The following is a 24,385-nucleotide window of genomic DNA, read 5'->3' as shown; positions in this document are numbered from 1 at the left end:
CTTTAACGAACTTATTCGTTTGATTAATTAACATATTAATTAATCCTTGCCATAATTAAATGATTAAACCATTTAATCATTCTTACTCATTTCCGTTTAATCTCCAATCTCTACCTTTTACGGTGTGCGATCCATTAGGTTCCTTTTAGCGAGGTAGTGGGCGATTAAAACCATTTTACATCGATTGTGAATTGAAACTATTTTCAATTCTCCCTTTAGTGATTACACACGTTTAGGGCTTCCACAAACCATGAGTGACACCTAGCAGCATATCATGGTTACCCAAGCTAATCAGAAGAGGTGGAGAACCTATTCAGTTCGGGATTACAAATGCAATACGGTCCTTCTCTAATCTAATACTCTTGACCACATTGTTTGGCATGATAGTTTATTTACTCATGTCTACTATCCAATGTGAATCGTTTGCTTATATGATTTCCTTGAATGTGATTTGGAACGCATTCCCCAATCTCATTCATACTCTGGCCAGAGATTCCAAATCATATCATAGAGTATTCTCCCTCAACTGTTTGAAGGTTAGAGATCCCTTGTTGCGCATTCACTTGTCTCCATAGCTAAGTGGCTTAACCCCAACGATGCCGTGACACCCCAAGGGGGTGAATTAGACATAATCAAAGATTAAGGACTTAACCACAAGACAACTGTGATGCCTCAGGTCAAAGGACTACTTTGCATTATCCCAACCATGAGTTCTCATGTGACATGGAATATAAGAACTCTTCGTTGATCACGTTCAGTGAACTCATTCTCTTATTGAGCACCTACGTACTTGTCTTGATGTCACACACACCAATGACTCGAGACTAGTCACTCTCCCTGAGAGAAGACACAGTACGTACTGATCTTAACGGACTGTCAATGCCCAATTGGTAATCCTATGATCAGGAACATTTAGGATGTGTCTACGAAAGAATGGTCTCATTAATCTAACTTCATTAGATTGCATTCTCCCAATCACATATTCCTTGGACTTTATCGTTTAAGCATATAACATTTATATGAGACGGCTCAAACAATAATCTTTGCCCTTTATATATTAAACTAGATTAGTTTAACATTTGAAATGTCCGTAAAGTATCATCATATGATTGGTTTTAGGGCATATTTCCAACAATCTCCCACTTGCACTAGAGCCAATCAGCATTGGTCATCAGTGATGATACCTCTTCTGTAGTCATTTCATAAATGGCTGAAAAGTACACTACAAGAAAAAGGCCTTTTTGCGACACGTTTTTTGCGTCAAATTACACTATCGTCGCAAATAAAAGGAAATTAGCGCGGTATTTGTTAGCGCGAAAATATTTGCGACACCACTATAAGTAACGTCGCTAATAATGTCGCAAATAGAAATATATGTCGTCTTAAACATATTGTTTGCGACGCCCCTAACGACGGATAGAGTTTGAGCGGGAACAAATTGGGCGCTTAGGGTATGAGCGCGCGCGCTCCTTTTTTCTTTTTCCCAACGCAGCCTTAGTGCTCTCCCTCAACCGTTTCCGTTTCCTTTTCCTTTTCTCTCAAAGATTCAATCGAAAATTCTGGAGTTGTATCAGAGTTACGGAGCACAATCAGAGTTCAGGTAAGCCACTACAACCATCTCCATCTTCTTTCTTTTTTGATTCCATAAGTCTTGCTAAGTGATTTATAAGGTTTCTGTCAAAGGCGCACATATCTGCTAAATGTCTTCCAAAACCTAGGGTCTTTGGCATCCGGGATTGGGATGTCTTTCTTTTTTCCACCCATTCTGCTCAGAATCGGTTTGATCATCTTCCTCAGTACCTTGTTAAATCCCAACCCACGTCTTTGATTGCTAAGTGATTCCATAAGTCTTGCTTAGTTCTCTCCCTCAGCCTTAGTTTTCTCCCTCAACTGTTTCTGGTTCCAATTATTAGTTTGGACTGGACAACGCCTGCGTTCTGGGCTGCAGGTTTTCTTAATATGTTTACAGCACAAACAGAAAATTTTAGTTAAAAACAAACCCTGTTTTCTTAATATGTTTACAGCACAAATAGTAATTGATTTTTAGGGGGATTGTGCTTCTTGATAAATATTTGGTGTCTTTGCAGATACTTTATCTTTAGGGGGATTGTGCTTCTTGATTTTGTACGTGCCTTTATTTTTAATTCGTGGACATCTTGCCCAATTTTTTTTTTTTTTTTTTTTTTTTGTAATTTTGTTGGCATTTGCAACAATATTTGGCTTCTTCTTCTTCCTTAAAAATATGGTGAATGATTAGAGTGTACCTTTTACAGGCGTTGCTTTTCCATAGATTGGGAAGATCTTGGAGAAGGCCCTCGCACAAGGTAAAGTGGATGATGTAGGATTGTTTTTTTGTGTGCTGACTAAAAGTTTACCTTGGAGTAATCTCTTATTTGTGACACTCCTTGAAATTCTGGATATATTTTCTTTGAGTATCATATGCAAAAGTCAAGTTGCCCAAAGTTCAGAGGATACATTGAATGAAGAATTGGATATGTATTTCGTATTTGCTACCCAAGAATATGACCGTTTGGATTGTTAATTACCCATTCCTAGCTAGTTCATGTGTTAGGTAGGTGAATGATGGGGATTAGTAGTGAGTTTATCTAATTTTTAAGTGATAGTTGATGGCAGACCTAGAGTTTGTCTAATTACCCATTCAACTCATATTATATAAGCCCACCTTTTAAAACTCAATTGCTTCCCTTTATTATTTATTTTTTTAATAACTAGTATTATCATTATGAATGTTGAGATAACTCTGTATGTGTATCGCCTATTCCGAGCTCACACATTATCATGCGTTAATGCATATTCTTTTGTGTTAAAGTAGAATATTGTTTTTGGAATAGTTTGGATTGACAACTTATCTCATATTGCTTAGTGTTTGACATTTCTTTTGTAGTTCAAATATTTTGGATTAACTATAGAGATCAGATCAAGGGTGCTTAGTTCGGTATGTTTTATATCCTCCTTTTAAATAAAATTTTGATTAATTTTACTTACTTTCTTTGTATTATTTTCGGATGACATTAGGTATGGACAAGAGTTGGATAGATTTAAATGACAGGTCATCTGACCAATTTAACTATGGGCTTGAACATTTTTTGGAGTTTGCATTTGATAACAACAAGGGTCATACAAGGATTTATTGTCCTTGCAAAAAATGTTACAATCGGTACTTTGTTACAAGGGAAGTAGCAAAAGCTCATATAATAGTTGATGGGTTTATGCCAAATTATAGAAATTGGATTCATCATGGAGAAACAAACCAACCATTATATTCAGAACAAGGTATTGGGAATAACACTCCATCAGCTTTTGTTGATGATATGTTTGGAATGGTACAAGAGGCATTTGGCCATTCAAATGTGGATCCTAATATGGAGAATGATCAGTCAACAGAAAATGAACACAGTGAGGGGCCAAATGATGAAACTAGAAAGTACTTCAAATTGCTACAAGATGCAGAATGTCCTTTGTATTCGGGGTGTGAAAAGTTTACTAAATTGTCATTCATTGTTCGGCTATTACACATAAAGGTACTTGGTGGATGGACAGACAGTTCAATGACAATCTTGTTAAATTTTCTGAAAGAAGTTTTTCCCAATATAGACGTACCAGACTCTTATAATGATGCTCGAAAGATTACGGAGGACCTGGGCTTCACATACGAGACATGGGATGCATGTCCTAATCATTGTATGTTGTTTAAAAATGAGGATAAGGAGCTTGAATTATGTGGCATCTGCCACACATCCAGATACAAGAAATTTGAAGGCCAAATTAACAATGGTGTGAGTGGGGATAGAAAAATACCTGCTCAACAAGTAAGATATTTTCCATTGAAGCCAAGATTGCAAAGACTTTTTATGTCATCCAAAACTGCTTCGCTTATGAAATGGCATGCTGAGGAACGTATTAATGATGGTGTGCTAAGGCACCCTGCTGATACACCTGCATGGAAAGCTTTTGATGCTAAGTATCCAGATTTTGCTAGTGGAATTCGTAATGTCAGACTTGGTCTAGCATCAGATGGTTTTAGCCCATTTAGAACAATGTTCAAACCTCACAGTACATGGCCTGTTATTCTAATGCCATATAATTTGCCACCATGGATGTGCATGAAGCAACCATTCTATATCTTGTCTATTCTGATAGATGGCCCGCATGGACCTGGTAATAAGATTGATGTATATTTACAACCACTGATTGACGAGTTAAAGGAATTATGGCAAGAAGGTGTACTTACTTATGATGCCTCGATGAATCAAATGTTTAAACTACATGCTACATTACTTTGGACTATCAATGACTTTCCGGCATATGGGAACTTATCAGGGTGGAGCACTAGAGGTGAAAAAGCATGTCCTTGTTGCAATACAAACACTCGGTCTCGTTGGTTAACTTACGGAAGAAAGTATTGTTACACAGGTCACCGTCGATTTTTACCTACAAGTCATAAGTTTCGAAGAGATAAAGTGTCTTTTGATGGCACACGAGAATGGGGACGTGCTCCACAAAAAATTTCAGGTATTGATGTGAAAAGACAGTTGCTAGGAGTACTTACAGAGTATAAGAAAGATGATCTTAGAAAGAGGAAAAGAGATGAAGTTGGGAGTAATAATCATCGATCATTTTGGAAGAAAAAAAGCATATTTTTTGAGTTACCGTATTGGGAGCATAATTTGATTCGTCACAATCTCGATGTCATGCACATTGAAAAGAATTGTTGTGAAAATATCCTTTGGACAATATTGGGTGTTGCTAAAAAAACTAAGGACAATTTGAAAGCTCGACGTGACTTAGAAGAAATGGGCATTAGGAAACCATTGCACCCTCAGCAACGAGGTTCTAATAAGGCATACTTAGCTCCTAGTTGTTTTACTATGACTAAAGACAATAAAGATGTGTTCTTAAAAGTTTTGATGCAAGTAAAGGTTCCAGATGGTTATGCTTCTAATATTTCTCGACATGTACACATGAAGGAGCGGAGTATTTGGGGTCTTAAGAGTCATGATCATCATATATTAATGCAACAATTACTTCCTATAGCAGCACGCAGAGCATTGCCTAAGAATGTTGTTGAAGCATTGATTGAGTTCACTAATTTCTTCAGACAACTTTGCTCGAAAGTGAACGTGCAGTCTGATCTGGAACATATTCAAGAGCGAATTGTGCATACACTTTGCCATTTTGAGAAGATTTTTCCAATGTCTTTCTTTGACGTAATGGAACATTTGCCTATCCATCTAGCTGAGGAAGCATTGGTTGCTGGGGCTGTCCAATTTAGATGGATGTATCCTATTGAGAGGTTAGTAAAATTGTAGTTGTAATTTTTATTACATTAACTACTTTCATTAGATTATATTTTAATTATAATACACATAGGTACTTATTAACACTGAAGTGTTATGTGCGTAATCGTGCGCATCCTGAGGCCTCCATTGCCAAGGGTCGCTTAATGGAAGAATGCATGACTTTTTGTGCCCGATATTTGAATGAAGTAGAAACAAAGCTTACTCGTCCAGCTCGTAATGATGATGGTGGTAGTGACTATGGTCGTCCGCTCACCAAAGGAGTTAAAATACGTCTAGATGAAGTTACATGGACACAAGTACATAGGCACGTGCTAGTCAACACAGATGCTATCACACCATTTCGAAAGTAAGTGAAAGCACAATTATATTTATTACTTTGAATGCTTCTTAATTCACTTCTTTCTGAACAAATCTCATATACACAGCCAACACCTTGAAATACTTGCATTGGAAATGCCTCGTAAAACAAGTCATTATATCAGAAGAGTTCACACTGAGACATTTCACATATGGTTTAAAAATTATGTAAGTACTTACAATCATTAGATCTATAAATTTAATGTAGGCCAATCAAATTAAAATTTTCTTCTCTCTGACTTCTTTATAATAATGATATTATATAGGTTGATACACAGCGGCTAACTAATAATGAAGTATTTTCTGAAGACATCATCACTTTGGCTAATGGTCCTGACCAATTTGCACGAAGATATAAAGGTTATGTCATTAATGGCTCCAAATTTCGTACGAAAGAAAGCGAAAAAAGTAGAACCACTCAAAATTCTGGTGTTGTATCGAAAGCAGACACTATGAGCTATGCTACTGTTAAGGACAAAAGGCCTTGCTCAGGTGATGTCACCTATTATGGAGTGTTGAAAGATGTGGTTGAAATCCGATATACCAATGCCTTGAAATTTGTTTTGTTCAAGTGCGATTGGGTTGATGCAATTGGTGGAATGAAAGAAGATGAGTTTAGATTCACATTAGTGAATTTTAATCATCTGTTATACAAAGATAATGTTGTAGGGGACGAGCCTTTCATTTTAGCACGAGATGCAAAGCAAGTTTGTTACATACAGGATCCAATTGATTCAGATTGACATGTTGTTGTTAATGTGACTGTAAGAGATATATTTGATATGCGTTCAAAGGATTCTTCCCACACCCCAACAATAGTGCCTCAAGTAGAGCTCTATGCACCCCAACAATTGGATGAAACTGTATTTATGAATGATGAAGATGTTGGCTGGGTCAGGGAAGGAGTGGATGGAGCAACCGTAGACACAAATGTTGAAGAAGTTGATGATCCTCCTGAAAATGAGATGGAAGAATGATTGGCCATATAGTGTATTAGTTAGTGATTATCTTGGAAATTCTTGTTATCAAGTGACACTATTTTGGAAATTCTGATTATATTAGTTACTTTATTTCTTCTAATTGACTATGTTTATCAATGCATGTCTTCTTAAAATAGCTTATATGTAAATATGTTAGATTAATAATCGTGCACAGGGAGTAGCATTTGATAAGGTACTTGGTAGGTACTCGGTTACATATTATGAATTATTTACATCAATCTTTTATGATGATTCATCGTGTGTGTACTAATTTTTTTAGTGCAACAGAAAATGGCACCAAAGAGGGGAAGAGGCAAAGCAATGGAGGAATTGATTCCCCCATCTCCAATGAGAGCTAAAATGGGTAGGTCACAAGCACGACCATCTCAGCAGTGTGGACAAAGTTCGAGTCAGCCTCGGTTATCTAGGCCATCTCAGCATATCACATTGAATCAAACTCAACAACAGCCACCAATTACAAGGCGCACACAGTCTCAATTAGAGACACAACTACAACAAAATCCATCTGCCTCTAGTTGTGGGGATGAGCCTTTGGCAACTCCATTAAACAAAACAGGTTTGTGCTAAAGGACCATTAATTTTTCTAGTTTTTTATTCAATCATTCAAATTATATTTTGCTTATAATGAATAATTTATAGGTGAAAATCAATCTGAAGGTATTAGGAAGGGTCGAGGAGCTGCTCTTTCTATCTCAGAATGGGGAACTGGAACAAAAGTTCATATTGATTTTGATTCTAAATGGAAGCCAATCAAAGAAAATGCAACCAGGTTTAGTGGACAACTTGGAATTATAGCAAGAAATGGTCAAAGGGTTCCTCTAACATATGTTTCATGGACTGAAATGCCTGATCATGTATTAGATGATATTTGGAAAGAAGTCACGGTAAATAACACTTACAAAATTTACTAATTTTACTCAGATGCACAAGTCTTCATTTCATTAATAGTTATCATCTAATAATTGCAGGATAACACAGATGTCCCTGATGCATATAAATTTCATTGCTTAAAGGTTATTGGCAATAGATGGAGGGATTGGAAGTGTCGGGTTAAGCAAAGATGGTATGACGCATACTTGACCGATGAACAACGATTATCCTTCACTCCTCCTCAAGTCACTACAGATCAATGGAAGACACTAGTAAAGTATTGGGGCCTCCCTAATATAAAGGTAAATTAGGAAAAATTACATTTTAAGTTTATAATAGTGATGAATTATGGTTGCTTTAAACATGTGTAGGAATATTCTGAGGCAAATAAGGCTAATCGTGCACATGGAGGTGCTCCTCATCGGACTGGTCGTACTTCATTTGCTCAATTGAAACATGAGGTCAGAACACTAGTTTTGCAGTGAGTAATAAGTGATAATAATTAACAATAGGACTAATACTAATAGAAGCAGGGGATGTATATATATAAACCATGCTGGAAAACTGGAATGGTATCATTTGTACCAGGTCCAATTTGAATACGGCATGATGGAAATGCTGGAAAGTTTTTATTTTCTCCATTTAACAATTTTCATTACTAACTTGATTAAACATTGTGTGCTCTTAAGATGAGAGAGAAGGGAGAGAAAACGGATCGGTTGAGCATGTTTATAAAAACAAGAACAAAGAAAACAAAGAATGATGACAGAGACCTTTTCGATGAGGAAAGTGGCCACATTATTGTAAGTATCAGTTAGGTTATATATTTTTCACTCAAAGTAAAACTTTGCACATTCACATCGTTTTGATTAGTTGGGTTGTGCATTATTTTTATCTTTTGGTCATTTGAATTGGTTGGGTCATGTTCTGTAGAATCAATTTAATCAATGCTTGGAAGAAAGGGAAGAGCATGAGCAAGACGAGGATTATCGAGAGGAGGTGTTTACTAGAGTTATGGGACCTGATGCATATGGACGTGTTCGCATGTATGGAACAGGTATAACTCCATCTCAAGTGTTTTGTCAAAGTTCAAGATCTTCCAATGTTAATGAGGACACCATACGAGAAGAGGTAGAAAGACAATATAAGACTAAGATAGATGATCTTAAGGCTAAGCATGAATCTGAAATTGAAGATCTCCGATCCAAGTATAGTGAAGTCAGTTCGAAACTCCATCTCGTGATGACTCATATTGGTTTCCATGTTAACACATCACCAAGTGGAAGTGGACAGGTATATACATTCGAATGTGATTTTGTTCTCTTTTCAATTTATTAGAATAAATTAGTGTGAAAATTTGAGCAATTTTGATTTCTATTTGTCGTGTTGGTGTTAAATATAGGCTCCAAATACATCAAGCCATCTACAAGAAACATATGGGAGTAATGAGCAACAACCTCAGTTAGACCCAGAACCATAGAAACAATTGCTTCATAAAAGGTTTGTAAAGAAAACATTATACTAAAGATTAAACTTTTAATTGACACATGTTATTGATGGCTGTGTAATTCTTATTTTTCAGGTTTGCATGGAGATTGTGATGAAGAGTCTTGATCATAATTAAACTCTTGAATATGTTGGAGCATATTTGAAAAAAAAAAATTATGTTCATAACTTTTGAGACGAGATTATTTATATTTGACTCTAGTAGGATTATATGTATTGGGATATGCGGATGGTGTACTTTCTATGTTATTAGGAATTCTAAAAGCATAGTTCTTTTGATTCATATATTATTTTACTTTTGAACTTGGGATGATTGTGAATAAGATTATAAATTGCAAACTAATCTTTCATTGAACAAATATCATTTCCAACCATTTTGTATTTATAACAAAAAAATTGTAGGGATAAAAGCATTTACGACGTGTCAAACATGTCCCAAATATTTTGTTTAATTCCACCATCAAAGCCATTGCGACGCTAACTATTGTGTCGCAAAGCTGTCGTAAAAGAACTTCGCGACGCTTGAAATGTGTCGCAATAAGTTGTGAAAACTTTTGCGACATGGGTTTGTTGCGACGCAATCACAAGTGTCGCATGAGCGTCGTTAAAACGCATAAACGACGCTTTCATGACTTAACACGACGAGTTTTTAGCGTCGTATTTAGCAAGTTTTTTTGTAGTGGTAGGCCTAGACAATGGATATCTATATGTGTTATCCATAGAAGCAACCTTGAGAATAACGACGTCACCATTATACATGATTCTCAATCATGTGGTTCAGTCTCTCATTTGAGTTCGGATCTTGATGAGACCTTGATTCCCAGGCTTGAGCTATCGCCCCATTAGTGTCATACACTTTCTGGTTGGAACCGTATAGAGAGTTCATAAATGAACTTTCCCATCCAAACAACATTGTTGTAAACTTCTATATGGCAATATATCTTGCATTCATAATGGAACACACTAAAGTCATTACTTTAATGTTTCCATCCAAATATCTCTTTAGTCATAATAAAGAGATATCTGTTTATTTCTTCATTCGTAATGAAGAAACATCCAATGATGGATTAGATTCATAATCTAATACATTTACGCTTCCATTACGTTACTCTAATTCTTCCTCGATCTTTGAGGAATTTATCCTTTAGTATTTCTTAAATACTTAAGGACTCACTTGACAGTTGCCATGGTTCTGATCCTGGGCTTGTATTGATATCGTCTTGTACCGTTCTAGGTACAACTCATATCAATGTTTTTCATACAATATGAAATACATAAATCACCTTTCTGCTTACGCATAAAGGATTCTATTTACGCATTATTTCTTTGGGAGTCAACAACTTCTTAGTCTTACTAGAATTGTCCATTTGATTGAAGTTTATCATCATATGAGAAACTTCCCAGCATCTCTTGTCTATTATTAGGGATTGATACAATCCAATTATATCCTAAAATCTATCAATATAGATTTCATTCCCATGTATATAGACTATATCTCCCATATACATTCTATCTTTTTATAGAATGCTTAAAGTCATAACTTTAACGAAGAAGAATTCATTTCATTTCCAAAATTAATATATCATATATATTTTAAATTTTAGGAACATGATTAACTCCCACTAATCTTTTGTAAACCTAGTAAACAAAAGATTCATTTACATCTTTATAAGCAATCAAACGATTTGATCTTTTTCTCATAAGATGCAAATAGCTCCCACTAGCTTGCTAAGATCCATGATGGATGGATCTCTACAACTTACATGTCTTGTGATTCATAGTTTTAGACATATATTATCAAGACTATCTTAATAATGTCCAAACATTGAATCACCATTTAGTTGTAGCTAGCAATCTTCGAATTAATTGAAACTAAGACTATCTCAAAGATGGTTTCTTCAAAGTCAACCATTTTCTTTGATTGTAGTCACCTTAAGCTACCAATTAGCTATGAAGGTTTCATTATTTCGAGTCAAATGGTACTTTACCATTTCCTTGAGTATATATTGTATATGCACTCAGTGTATAAGGATTTTCATTCTTACTTCTTTCGAATTAAGAGGTGCAACTCTATGACATAGTCATAAAGTTCAAAACCATTCAACTGAGACGGTTTATAAATCCTTATTGACTACCTTGGAGCTTGAGGTATAGGAACTAGGTTGTTATATTTGTTGATTACTTCCTTGTCTCTCAAAGAACCCATTCTTTGAGTTCTATCTCTCGTTCATTTGCTCTTAGGCAAATCACATTGTAGGATTACAATGAACTTCCCAACAAAACAACATTTGTTAGTTGGATTATAGAAGCGATATCCAAAAGTTAATTTAAGGATATCCCACAAGATTGTTATCAAACAAATATTGCTTATTAGCACACAACCTCAAATCTTAACATGCTTAAGATTTGTCTTTCTTTCCAACTACATCTTATGGAGTTATGAAAATTTTGGAAGATCTTCTAATTGACAATCATATTGTTTTAGAAGTATATATCCTATATATGGGTAATAGATAACATCTAACGAACTAAATCTTATTCGAGTTCGTTTTTCTCCTAATGGAGAAATTCATTATCTCATGATGCTCCTTTCCTTGATATCTTTCAAGGAAACTCATCTAAAGTGTTACTTTTCCTTGGATCAAATCTAAGGAGGTAAATACTTTAGACGTCTTACTCATCAACTAACATTACTTGAATTCTTTGAAACCTTTTGCAAAGTATTCGGACTTGTGTTTATTCAAAATAAACTATAGTCCAACCGAGAGTGATCTTCGGTGAATGTCATATAACATGAGTAGTATTATGTTGTGGACAAGTGCCACTAACATCTAAGTGAATTAACCTCAACAACTTTGTGATTCTTTCTTCTTTCAAAAAGAATAAAGATTCGAACATTTCGCCTCTATACAATTTTAACAAGAAGGTATTGGATCCGGATCTAACGATCCAAAGCATCCTTGTTTCACCAACTCGTAACTTATGTTTTAGAGGTATCACAATTTAGCTGGGATTAGTCACTACCTTGCAACCTTTTGGGTTTTAAGCATCATTATATTCTAAACAGTTAACACTACCATATCATCTCTACTATAGAGACAATCAATTAGATTACTATAATCCAATTTCTTTGGTAGTTCATATAAGGAAGTAAGTACTATCTGCTTTCGCAGAGATCTATATCTTATTCACGTTCCGTATGTGAAGCACCTTTTCTTCTCTCATATATCTTCTACTTCTTATTAGTCACACTTTTACAACCATTTGTAAAATATAGTTACTAATACGGAATCATACATTCAAGTAGAAGAACCAACTGTTTTGAACTTTTCAAGAACATTTTACAACACCTTCGAAAGGTGTGTTCTTGACACTTGCAAGACATTTCTTGCAAATACCCCTTCCAATGTCCATCCTTTCATAAAGAAAGTTTGTTCCCTTGGAGTTATTTATCTTCTTTATTTGAGTTTCACCTTTGACTACATTAGTCATGGTCCCTAAACTCCCACTATCTCTCTTGAAACCTTTTTCAATTGTGTTATACACATCAAACAATTTGGAGAGTATGTGGTTATTGTTCACTACATAGTTTACCATAAACTTAGTGAACCATTAGGATAGGGGAAACAAAGGTGAAGTCCTTGCCTAGTTTCCGTCTCGTTAAGTGGTTTAACACTTCAACACTCAATGATTCAAAATCATCATAAGTCCATGTTAATGGACTATTTTTGTCAACCAACCATTATGTTCTAAACATAATTACAAACTTTCAAGAGTTGTACAAGGCAACTCTCATTTCTTCATACAACAATTTGCAAGTGAAGAATCATGGCACATTAAGTGTCCATGCCTTTGTGCTTTCTTCTCAAGTTCTTTGTTCATTTAACAAAGAAACAAGCACTAAGTGTTTGCATTGACTAAGGGTTGTTCAAAGCAACTCCTATTTCTTCATACAACAATTTGTAATTGAAGAATTATGACATTAAAAGTGTTGTCCTCTCTATGATAGACCTTTTCTAACATATTCTTCTAATGATACATTATCAATAGGAAGATTGTGAGGATGAGACTACTTAGGTACATTTACAAGCCATTAAAGACAATCTATGGTTTTGTAGTACCAAGTCCGTAAACTAAACGTTCGGCTTTTATTTGTCAAGTGTTGGATAGCGTTTGCAAATATATTGGTAAACAAATACATAACGTATATAAATTGATTGATTTTAAGCCATTTGATTCGGGTCTTTAAATCAAATAGCATCACCCACTATTTTTGGCAAATTCCATATCCCTCATTGGAATTCGAGAGTTTTGGATGAAACTCTTAGTAGGTTATGGGAGGCTCACTATTATCAAGCCCACCTCACGATGATACGATATATGGCTAGCAACAATAATAATGAGAGAGTACGCTTACTCATTTGCAACTAATGCAAGTACCCATCTTATTTGGCCTCTAGAGAATGTAACCTCACAATGATATGATATTGGTTCCATTGCACTTAGTTAAGTTCTTCCCACCATGCTTAGTGCGTGAAGGGGTTCAAGAATAGCCTCACGATGATACGATATATAGCTATCCTCGTTGCCTACACTCACCTCATCATATGTATATGGATTCCTCCTGAGTATAAGCATGCACTTTGTACTCCCCCATGATAGGGTGAAGCCGGTGTACAAGTCATAAACGATTGGATCCCACCACGGTGGAAGGCCACGAAGAGATATTCTAAACATCTCTCGCTTATCAACTTAATATTGGTTTGGTTGAGGGTTTTTAGGTCTCATCACATTTCAATATACATTTTAATCTCTATTAAAACAATTTTGGTCCTATTACAACTATTGGTCCATATGATTGTTTTAGTTGTACATAATACTCCCACTATACTTTTAAAACGGTTTTTAAAGCAAGAGTATATGTTACTACTAACATTAGGTTTGCATTCATTTGATGGACTATATAGTTGCCTTAGGGCCTTAGGATGACTATGAACCTTTGTTTAGATTCAACACGAGCCTTGTGTTGAATCTCGGTCTAGGGATGGAGATTGATTTTAGTTACGCGTTTAATCACATTAAGGCGTGTTGTCTTAGGGGAGTTGGACCCAATTACTTCATTTTCATGCATATCATATAAAGCAAGAAAGAAATACTTCAAAGTAAAGGATGAGCTTATGCTCATTACAACATTTGCATAAAACAAATTACCTTGAAGTAAAGAAGGACTTATGCCCTTTTACAACATTTGATCAAATCAAATTACAACCAAAATCTAATCTACACATTCCCATGGTTCAAACAAATTTGAAACGCCTTTCACATAGCTCAATTATATTAGGCTTAGGTTCATAATCATCCTTTAATTAATTAACGCTTTAACTAATTAATTGAATGCAACATTTTCATTTGGTTTTTGTATCCATAAAATTGATTTAAGTGGAGCTAAACAAAATGAAAATCCAATTCTCATTTAAAGAGACAAAACAATTTTGTTCTCATCCTATTTGGGCCATCATGCAATAGCCACAACTTTTTGGGCCATATTGCGAAAACATAAACTTTTGGGGTCACTTTGTAAAAACACAAAAGTCACTACTTCATGTAAATACAACTAGAACCCAAAATTTAAATAAATTCAAAACTTCATTAAAGGAGCAAAACAATTTGTCCTTTAGCGTTTTTAGGCCTTAACGTCAAAACGTAAACTTTCGGGTCAAAGTACAAATATACAAAAGTATCAAAACTTTATGTAATTGCATAAAAGCCCCAAAAATACCCTATTTTATTAGGGTGGCCGGTTTTTAGGGATAAAAAGGAGTGGTGGGTGTTTTGATTTATTAGTTTTGTCAAAAACAATCAAGTAGTGCTTTCACCTTTCATAAAAATAATATATGTTTTGATGATTGATATTTCTTTCATCATTTATACAAATATTTAACACTTTAAATACTTTCATAAAAATAATATATGTTTTGATGATTGATGTTTCCATCATCATTTATACAAATATTTAACACTTTAAATACATGATAAATCATTTGAAAAACATATATCATAAACTTTATGAAATAAATCAAAACTTTGAATCAAAACACAAACCTTTGTGTTCTTGGCAAGAACATCAACAACATATGAAGAACATCCATGAAAACCCATAAGAGCTCCATGAATGTTTTCAAGCCAAAAAACTCAAATTTTCATCATTCAAAATGAGGCTAACATCCTAGGGTACTTAGGGGTTCCAAAAGTCACCTTAAAACCATTTTAACAAGACAAACATGAACCCAAAAAATCACCCTTTGGATTTGGCCGAAAATTCCCAAAATCATGGCACCAAATTTTAGCTCCAATATTCATCCTCATATGAACTACATCTACAACATTTGAGATGGCAAATTTTCAAACAAAATTTACATTCAAAGAAGCAAGAATAAAGCTTGTAACAATTACAACTTTTAAATCATAAACTTATGAACTACAAAACCCAAAAGGATTCACCAACTACTAGACCTAGGCTCTGATACCACTTGAAGGATTTATTTAGAAAAACATGTTCATTTGAGCAACATCATATAACATGCAATTAACAATTAAAGGCGGAATCATGCTTGCATGCACTCAAAAACAAAACATTACCATGAAATTCAAAGCCTAGTAGATTGGTGAACCAATAATCAACTCAAAACATAGTGAGTTGAAATTATTACCTTTGTAGATTCCTCTTTGCATAAGCAAAGGCTAATCACCCAAAGAGATAGGGCCTTCATTCCTTGCTTCTTAGATCCATGGATTTGGATGGAAAAATAGGTTTCTCCAAGTTCCCAAAATAGGGAACCTCTAAGTCTCTTCACCAAGGTTTGATTGTAGAAGAAATGAGTGACCTTGGAGTAGTAGGATTGCTAGATGTACCCTCCAAGGTGTTGGCCTCTTTAGAGAGAAAATGGAGAGACAATTCTCACCAATTTTCCCCCAAAATAAACCCTTAATTTTTCCTTAATGAATTTTGGCTATAAAATCATTTATATAGTCACTTCTTTAAGTAACCTAAACAACCAAAACCCTAATTCATCTAATATGGCCGGCCATTTAGGGATGTTTGGGCTTTTGGGCTTTAATGAATCTTTATTCATTAAATTGTCATACAATTTAAGTTAATGGGCTTGACGTTCGAAGCCCATTGGGCCTTAAGGTCCAAAACTATCCCGAAGTCTTTAACGAACTTATTCGTTTGATTAATTAACATATTAATTAATCCTTGCCATAATTAAATGATTAAACCATTTAATCATTCTTACTCATTTCCGTTTAATCTCCAATCTCTACCTTTTACGGTGTGCGATCCATTAGGTTCCTTTTAGCGAGGTAGTGGGCGATTAAAACCATTTTACATCGATTGTGAATTGAAACTATTTTCAATTCTCCCTTTAGTGATTACACACGTTTAGGGCTTCCACAAACCATGAGTGACACCTAGCAGCATATCATGGTTACCCAAGCTAATCAGAAGAGGTGGAGAACCTATTCAGTTCGGGATTACAAATGCAATACGGTCCTTCTCTAATCTAATACTCTTGACCACATTGTTTGGCATGATAGTTTATTTACTCATGTCTACTATCCAATGTGAATCGTTTGCTTATATGATTTCCTTGAATGTGATTTGGAACGCATTCCCCAATCTCATTCATACTCTGGCCAGAGATTCCAAATCATATCATAGAGTATTCTCCCTCAACTGTTTGAAGGTTAGAGATCCCTTGTTGCGCATTCACTTGTCTCCATAGCTAAGTGGCTTAACCCCAACGATGCCGTGACACCCCAAGGGGGTGAATTAGACATAATCAAAGATTAAGGACTTAACCACAAGACAACTGTGATGCCTCAGGTCAAAGGACTACTTTGCATTATCCCAACCATGAGTTCTCATGTGACATGGAATATAAGAACTCTTCGTTGATCACGTTCAGTGAACTCATTCTCTTATTGAGCACCTACGTACTTGTCTTGATGTCACACACACCAATGACTCGAGACTAGTCACTCTCCCTGAGAGAAGACACAGTACGTACTGATCTTAACGGACTGTCAATGCCCAATTGGTAATCCTATGATCAGGAACATTTAGGATGTGTCTACGAAAGAATGGTCTCATTAATCTAACTTCATTAGATTGCATTCTCCCAATCACATATTCCTTGGACTTTATCGTTTAAGCATATAACATTTATATGAGACGGCTCAAACAATAATCTTTGCCCTTTATATATTAAACTAGATTAGTTTAACATTTGAAATGTCCGTAAAGTATCATCATATGATTGGTTTTAGGGCACATTTCCAACAGATCAAAGATCAAGGACCTAACCATTAGACATCTATGATGCCTCAGGTCAAAGGACTACTTTGCATATTGCAACTTTCGAGTTCTTACATGACATGTATGTTCGAACTCTCTTTTGATCGTTGTTCAGTGTACTCGATTACTCTTTCGAGCCCCTATGTGTTTGTCTTAATGTCCAATACCAAATGACTTGAGACTAGTGATACTCACGCTTGAGTCAACATAACACATACTAACCTTAGCGGATTGTCAATGCCCAATTGCCAATCCTATGGCTAGGAACGTTTTAGGAATGAACATAAGAGAATGGTCTCGATAATCTAACTCACTTAGATCACTTGTCTCTTAGATCAAATACATCCCTAGGATTCCCTTATTGCTTAAACACATGATACAATAAATAGTGATTAATAATAAGCTTTGCCCTTCATTAAACATATAAAAGTTTAATACATTAAGTATTCCAAAAAGCTATTACATCAAATGAGTGGCTTTGTGGGCATACTTACAACAAGTTTTAGGACCATCCATACCCTTGTTCTTCAAGCAGAGTAAAGCATAACTTAGAATGAACTCCTTTTTTTTATCAATGTATTGCAGAAAGCAAGTGTGGGGGAAGTGATTCTTGTGTGTGTGTGTGTACCAAAGTCCTTAATAAGGCACGGGTAGAAAAGGAAAAAAAAAAAGAGTGAAAAGAAAAAAGTTTGTTAAAAAAGGGTCCAAAACATTGAATTCGGCCCTAAGTGTTGCATGAATCTTCCCTTTGAATTTAAAAGTTGATTTTGCATTCTAAAGTGAATTCCAAGTGTCTATTTCATTGCTTTGCTTGCTATCGCTTTAAGAACGTTTATTATTGCTATCCTTTCTTTATTAGCCATTAACCCCAAGCCCTGTTACAACCCGTGACTTCAATCTTGAGTGTTGTGTGTTTCAATTTGTGAGTTCGAAATTGGTATGAGCATATGGTGTCATTGGTTCTCGCATCTAAGTAGTAACATTCCATTCATGAGATCATATCTAAACATGCTTATTAACTCCATAAATTGCTTTCTTTGTTATAACATATGTGAGTACTAGTCTTCCATGTATACATCAATCTGCTCACATATAACTAGTGTAGGGTGTGTAGTCAGAAAATGTGTGTGAAAATAGAGAGTATCTTGTAAGGAATTGAGCAAATTCTCTAAGGCATGTTACTACATTCAAAATATCGTTTTAATTGGTTAATTGCAAACTAGTAAGTGGTGACTGTAATTAAGTATGTGCTCAAGTGTGAAGATGACTAAAAGCTGTGGGAATGATGATTTTTAACATGTCATGTGCATTGGAAATCCCTGAGGCAAATGTTGGAAGGTTAAGTTGTGTTCTGTTTGTTTTGATTCGTTTGTTTCTTTTGTTTTGCTCGAGGACTAGCAAAAGCTAAGTGTGGGGGAATTTGATAAGAGCATATTTATGCGACTGAGTTAGCTTGTTCTCATGCATTTATGTTGTTATTCCTTAGTAGCTTTAGTGTTTAAAGTCATTTTTGTGCAATTTCAGGTTCTAAAGACAAAGTATGCAAAAATGTGCATTTTGGAGCCTTTTGGAGCAATTTTGGGCTTGGAAAAAATATCACATGCTTGGAACTAAAGGAATGGACGAAATTGAAGACCTAAAGATGAGGATTCCTACTTGAAGTAGGAAAGTTAAGCCAAGGTTTCCTATTTTGGTTTGATCTTTCCTAAATCCTAAATGTCCTTAAGTTCCAGCAACATTGAAGGTTTCCTATGCATTTTAGGACACAAACTAAGGGTTCCTTGTACCATAACAAACCTTTGCCGTGCACTCCATCCATGTTTAATTCTTGCATCAATCATCACTTCACTTTCACCTTTGAATCATTTCAACTCCACTCCATTTTACCCATGCTTTGCATCATTACTTCACTTTCACCTTTGAATCATTTCAATACCACTCCATTTTACCCATGCTTTGCCTTGCACTTCCTCTATAAAAGGAAGTGTGTGTAACTTAAATTGAGTTCATACTTGGTTAGATCATTCACTCCCATTTCAACATAACCTTCATCCAAATACATCCATTCATCTTCACATCCATTCCTCCATACAAACAAACCTTCAAACACTCACCAACACCTTGTGCCGTAGCAAAGGAAGGGAAGGAAAGTGCTTGGATGTGCTTGTTGTCCAACTTGGATCGTTGGAGCATTTAGCTGTTTTCTTTCTTTTGTTTCTAATGTTTAAATTCATTTCGTTTCGTTTTGTTGTAAATATGAGTGGCTAAACCCCTCTTGGCTAGGGGTGATTTCAAAGCCATGATTATGTGTGCAATATAATTTGATAAATTCCAGTTATGAACTCTTGAATTGTGAATGCAATTGGCTTAACTATTTGATTGATAACTTATTTGTATTTGTTAATTAAGGGTCGACACTTAATTGGCATGCATAAATCCGTTGCTAGAATATAAGGAAGTTTCACATGATCGTTACAAACTTATATTCACATGTAGTGAAGGTCGCTTATAAACGATCGCATTAAGTTCAATTCCTAGCATGAGTGACATGATGTCATAGTTGCAAGTGCTTTGTCAATGCTTATGATTTTCATTAAACGTAATGATCTTTGATTGTATCTCTATTATGATGTCATGTAGGGAACTTTTGAAGAATGTTTTGGGTTGTCGAATGATGTCATCCAATCCAATAAAACAAGGAAAATCTAAGAGTTAACTAGTGATGTCACGGTTAATTTGGAGCATTGTCGTTCATAATTCAATGAAGTAGTAACTGGAAATCGAGTTATTTGCATACATGTCATGTGTGGAGAAAAAGCCTCTAGCTATCCCATCCATCATCTTATTTCTCACATTCGTTTTACAATCCGTTTAGTTTTTCATACTTGTTTGTTGTTTCAACTTCATCCAAATCAAAACCCCCCTTTTTAGTTTCTTGTTTCAAAGTGTTTCAAATCTGTTTAAGTTTGTGTTTTTAAGTGTTTTGATTCAAGTAAAAGTCAATTTTCGTCCAAAGTCATTCCTAGTGTCTAGTTTAAGTTTATGTAGTTGTTTTAAGCTGTTTTGAGTATTTTAAGTTTTCTTTGAGTCTTGTGAGTCTTGTTAAGTGTTTTTAAGTTTAGTTTTATGTTTTTGAGTCAGTTTAAAGGTTATTAGCAAGCCCTCCTAATCCCCGGTCCAGAACGATCCCTACTTATACTTGTACTACAATTGTCAAAAGTGGGTTAAATTTGTGTGTTAAGATAATTTTCGCATCAACTTACCTGAACCTAGCAACTTCCATGAAAACATGACATTTGTTCTATTTGTCATGTTTTTTCCCAAACATGATCAACCTGTTATAATGGAGGGTGATTACTTGGCAAAAGAACTTATGATGGCACATGTTAGTGTTGAAGAAGCAGGAAAAGAGGTGTCGGGCAGAATAGGTTTGCCCGAGCTTACAAAAAAAGATCCCGAGAGAGTGCATTCAGACATAATGGTCTTTAGTCACCTGAGTTTGACCTTAGCCAACCATCTCAAGGTTATTTATGTAACTGCTTATCTGGAGGGAGTGCCCTTCAAGAGGGTTTTGATTGATGGATGAGCTATGGTCAATGTGTTACCATATAAGCAGATGAAAATGGCATGTAGAAGTGAGGAGGATCTCATCCTCACGGATATAACAGTTTCCAGTTTCTCTGGAGCCATCACTAGAACTCATGGGATATTGCCCCTGGAAGTTGACTTGGGCTCCAAGCAAATCATGCTAGCCTTTTTGTTGTGGATAGTACTTCCACTTATGGAGCTTTACTAGGCTGAGATTGGATTCATCAAAGTCTCTCTGTGCCTTCTACCCTACACCAACAAGTAGCAGTTTACCACGAGGAAGGAGCCATGAGACTAGGATTTTGGGAGATGGTGAGGGTCGAGTCATGGCCATTCCTTCCTACTGCCAATGTGGCAGAAACCAGCTTTTATAATCCTAGTATTGGGGTTCTCCAATGCTTAGAAGTTGATGAGAACGGTTGCTCGACTAAGGTGACGGCCCAAAAGCTTCTGGAATAAGGGTTATTCCTCACCAAAGAAGAATGGAATAGACCCCATATTGTCCTAAATCCCCAACACCAGTGATGTCAGAATAAAGAAGAAATGACCAAGTAGTTGTAGTCAGGTCCTTAATCAAAAGACTGTTGGTGTATAGAAGAGAGAGAAGAAGTAAGAAAATGAGTGCTTTTGCCCGAGCATACAACAAGAAGGTAAAATTAAAGACCTTCAAAGAAGGAGAGTTAGTATGGAAAGCAATATTGCCTTTGGGAGCTCAAGTTAGAGGCTTTGGGAAATGAAGTCCTACTTGGGAAAGACCTTTTGTTATTCACCAAGCACTGGATAAGGAAGGATATTACTTGATAGATTTGAAGGAAAACTTGCAAAGACGTCCAGTTAATGCTAAGTTTTAAAAAAATTATCATCCAACTCTCTAGGATGTTAGAAATTGTTATAGTGAAGAGAGTTAGTGATTTCAAAGAGAAGTAAAGTTAGATGGTGCAGTAAGAACTTCAATATAATGCAAGAAGTGAAGCAAGTAAAGACAAAGAATAATTTTATTTCATAAAAAGAAAGTTACAATGGCCCTAGCCTAATAGATTTACATTTTCACCCAGAATGATTATTCTGGAGTAGTAAGTCTGCATAGTTGTAAAACTTCTGGTGGGCTCGACCAAAACAGTGTTGTTATTAACAAGTTGAAACTCAGAATGTTTCAGTTCTAGATTTGCCTTTTTCATTTCTTCGATCTTGTTTGAGTGTGCTAAAGAGGGTCGCCTATTAAGCCTTTAGCACATTAAGTTTATCTTCTAACTTCTGAATTTCAGAAGTCACCACCTTGATCCTCTCATCTGTCATTGAACCTTCATCCACCAGCTGTTGAATATGAGTGGAAGTACTGGATTGTTTCTCCTTAAACCACCTCACTCGATTGGCTTACTTCGCAGCCTTCTGATGCTGATCCCTAAGAGCCCTCAAGTTCTCAAAATATGAAAGGAATGACTCATGCTAAACTTTTGATAGTTGATCAGCATTGAATAAATCTGTTAGGGCCTTCTCTACGTCGTGGAGAGCCTAAAGGCTGAAGGATGCTGAGAAGTCCTTCTTCACCCACTCTTGAAAGACTCGGCGTTGCTCTTGAAAGCTAGAAGTTTCAAAGGGATGCCTTGAGGATTTCAACTTTACTTGAGTTGCCCGAACTTTTTAAAAAGCTCTGGCAAAGCTGCAGTTATGGAAATAGGTGAAGTGCTCCAGCTTCTTCAGAGGGCACAATAATAGAGGAGGTCTCAATAGTGGGAGGAACTCGAGAAGTAGGAGCAATAGTGGTCTTAATCTTCTTTTTAGGCCTAGGGATAGGAATCCCTATGACCTCAGAAGTTAAAGGAGGTCGAGGAAGTTCTATCTTGAGCACCAGACATGGAGGAGAATTGGCTGAGGCTTTGGAAGGTGAATGACTACAATTTAGAATGAAGGAAGGTAAGATGAGAGAAGTCAATATACCTGAATGGAGGTCGACGCTTTGGAAATAGGGGTAATGACTCCTGGTTGCTGGGGGGGTCACTCCCACTAACTGGAGAAGGAGGAATCGTGCCCAAACCCTCACCAAAGGCATATAAATATCAAGGATAAAGAGCAAATGCCAGTAACTAAGTTATGGAAAATAAGATAGAAGTGAAGGTACTTTTATACCTGAGTAGGGTCTTGAGTAGAAACAGGAAGCTCCTCTGTAATGGTTGCTGGATGAGGAGAAGCCTGTGGGCTAATTACCTTTGAGACCACTGGGATCTCAAGGACTATAGGCTCCCCATATGTTGTTGCTGTTGGTTGCTGTGACTTATGTGTTGGAGATGTCTACGGAAAATAAGTATAAATAAAAAGTTTTTAAGACAGAAAGATTCAAGATAGAAGTACTCACTGGATTGCTGTCCTCTTCTATAAAGTGCAACATCTCCCCAGTTGACGGGTTAAACTGGGAAGTAGGAGCCACCACCAAGGGAGGAGAGGTTGAATGAATGAAAGAAGAACCTTGCCTGACTTGAGAAGCGGACTCTCCAACCTTAGCCTACAAAAGTAATAGATGAATGTTAAAGCTTTGAGATTGGTAAAGATACAAGTCTAAAGAATGTAAAAGAGATATACTTTTGAAGACTTAGCTCGAGAAGGAGAAGCTTGTACCATTTGGGCTGGAGTTGAAGAGGCCTTGGGCGGAGAGATCATTTCTTCCTTTATGACCTATTTTAGAAATCAGGCAGAAAGTCAAGAAGAGAGTAGAAAAAAAGAAAAAGGGAAGAACTCAAAGGAACCTCCAATGCTTCCATGGTGGAATCTTGCAAATTTTTTGCCTGTTGATAAATCTCAGCCCCCAAGGGATCATCCCTTGAGATGACAGTCAACTTTTTGGTCACTTGAGGCCCGATATTAGAAGAAAATGAAGTTGTTAGCTCTTAAGCACAAAATTCAAGTAAGAAGGGAGGGTTGAAACAAGATTCACTCACTAGAAGCCTTTTGTTTCTTCCTGTTCGCCTCAGCCACAAAAGCAGAAGACTTGGAGGATTTAACAGCCTGTGCCTTTGTTCTCTTCTTTGAGGGGGTTGCCCGCAGACGAGGGATGGAAAGTGATGCAATGAAAGTTAAGCACTCAAATTAAACCCTCTTTTGACAATTGTAGTATATGTATAAGTAGGGATCGTTCTTAAACCGGGGATTAGGAGGGCTTGCTAAAACCTCTAAACTTACTAAAAAACATAAAAATAAATTAAAAACATTTGAATAGACTCAAGGGACTCAAAACAGATTCTAAAGACTCAAAACAACTTAAAAACACTCAAAACTGCCTAAAAACAAAGACTAGGCAGTTTCTGACTCTAACACAACTTTGGACGAAATTTGGTTTTTGACTTGACTCAAAACACTCTAAAACACAAACAAAACAGATTTTAACACTT

At 36.0% G+C, this 24,385-nt stretch overlaps 2 protein-coding genes across 2 annotated transcripts; both read left to right on the top strand.

The window, feature by feature from the left end:
• Positions 1-1,234: 1,234 nt before the first annotated feature.
• Positions 1,235-9,331, top strand: LOC126626004 (uncharacterized). Its single transcript, XM_050295163.1, has 11 exons — positions 1,235-1,600; positions 2,274-2,324; positions 2,906-2,956; positions 6,947-7,235; positions 7,319-7,563; positions 7,648-7,851; positions 7,921-8,010; positions 8,239-8,352; positions 8,483-8,842; positions 8,952-9,049; positions 9,132-9,331. Exons 4-10 carry the CDS (start codon positions 6,950-6,952, stop codon positions 9,027-9,029), a joined length of 1,377 nt encoding a protein of 458 aa, XP_050151120.1. The 5' UTR covers positions 1,235-1,600; positions 2,274-2,324; positions 2,906-2,956; positions 6,947-6,949; the 3' UTR covers positions 9,030-9,049; positions 9,132-9,331.
• Positions 3,039-6,655, top strand: LOC126625434 (uncharacterized). Its single transcript, XM_050294529.1, has 5 exons — positions 3,039-5,314; positions 5,392-5,667; positions 5,747-5,846; positions 5,945-6,385; positions 6,473-6,655. The coding sequence occupies exons 1-5, from the start codon at positions 3,039-3,041 to the stop codon at positions 6,653-6,655; spliced, it is 3,276 nt and encodes a 1,091-aa protein (XP_050150486.1).
• Positions 9,332-24,385: the final 15,054 nt, after the last annotated feature.

The sequence above is a fragment of the Malus sylvestris genome, chromosome 6, assembly GCF_916048215.2.
Source record: "Malus sylvestris chromosome 6, drMalSylv7.2, whole genome shotgun sequence".
NCBI lineage: Eukaryota > Viridiplantae > Streptophyta > Magnoliopsida > Rosales > Rosaceae > Malus > Malus sylvestris.
This window is presented reverse-complemented; position numbering and strand designations above follow the sequence as displayed.

Excerpts from the sequence above, each read along its gene's own strand:
- LOC126625434 (XM_050294529.1), top strand. The coding sequence starts at position 3,039 with ATGGACAAGAGTTGGATAGATTTAAATGACAGGTCATCTGACCAATTT. Across the intron at positions 5,315-5,391 it reads TGGATGTATCCTATTGAGAG|GTACTTATTAACACTGAAGT; the intron begins GTTAGTAAAATT and ends TAATACACATAG. Across the intron at positions 6,386-6,472 it reads TAGCACGAGATGCAAAGCAA|GATTCTTCCCACACCCCAAC; the intron begins GTTTGTTACATA and ends ATGCGTTCAAAG.
- LOC126626004 (XM_050295163.1), top strand. The coding sequence starts at position 6,950 with ATGGCACCAAAGAGGGGAAGAGGCAAAGCAATGGAGGAATTGATTCCC. Across the intron at positions 7,564-7,647 it reads ATATTTGGAAAGAAGTCACG|GATAACACAGATGTCCCTGA; the intron begins GTAAATAACACT and ends TAATAATTGCAG. Across the intron at positions 8,011-8,238 it reads TTGCTCAATTGAAACATGAG|ATGAGAGAGAAGGGAGAGAA; the intron begins GTCAGAACACTA and ends TGTGCTCTTAAG.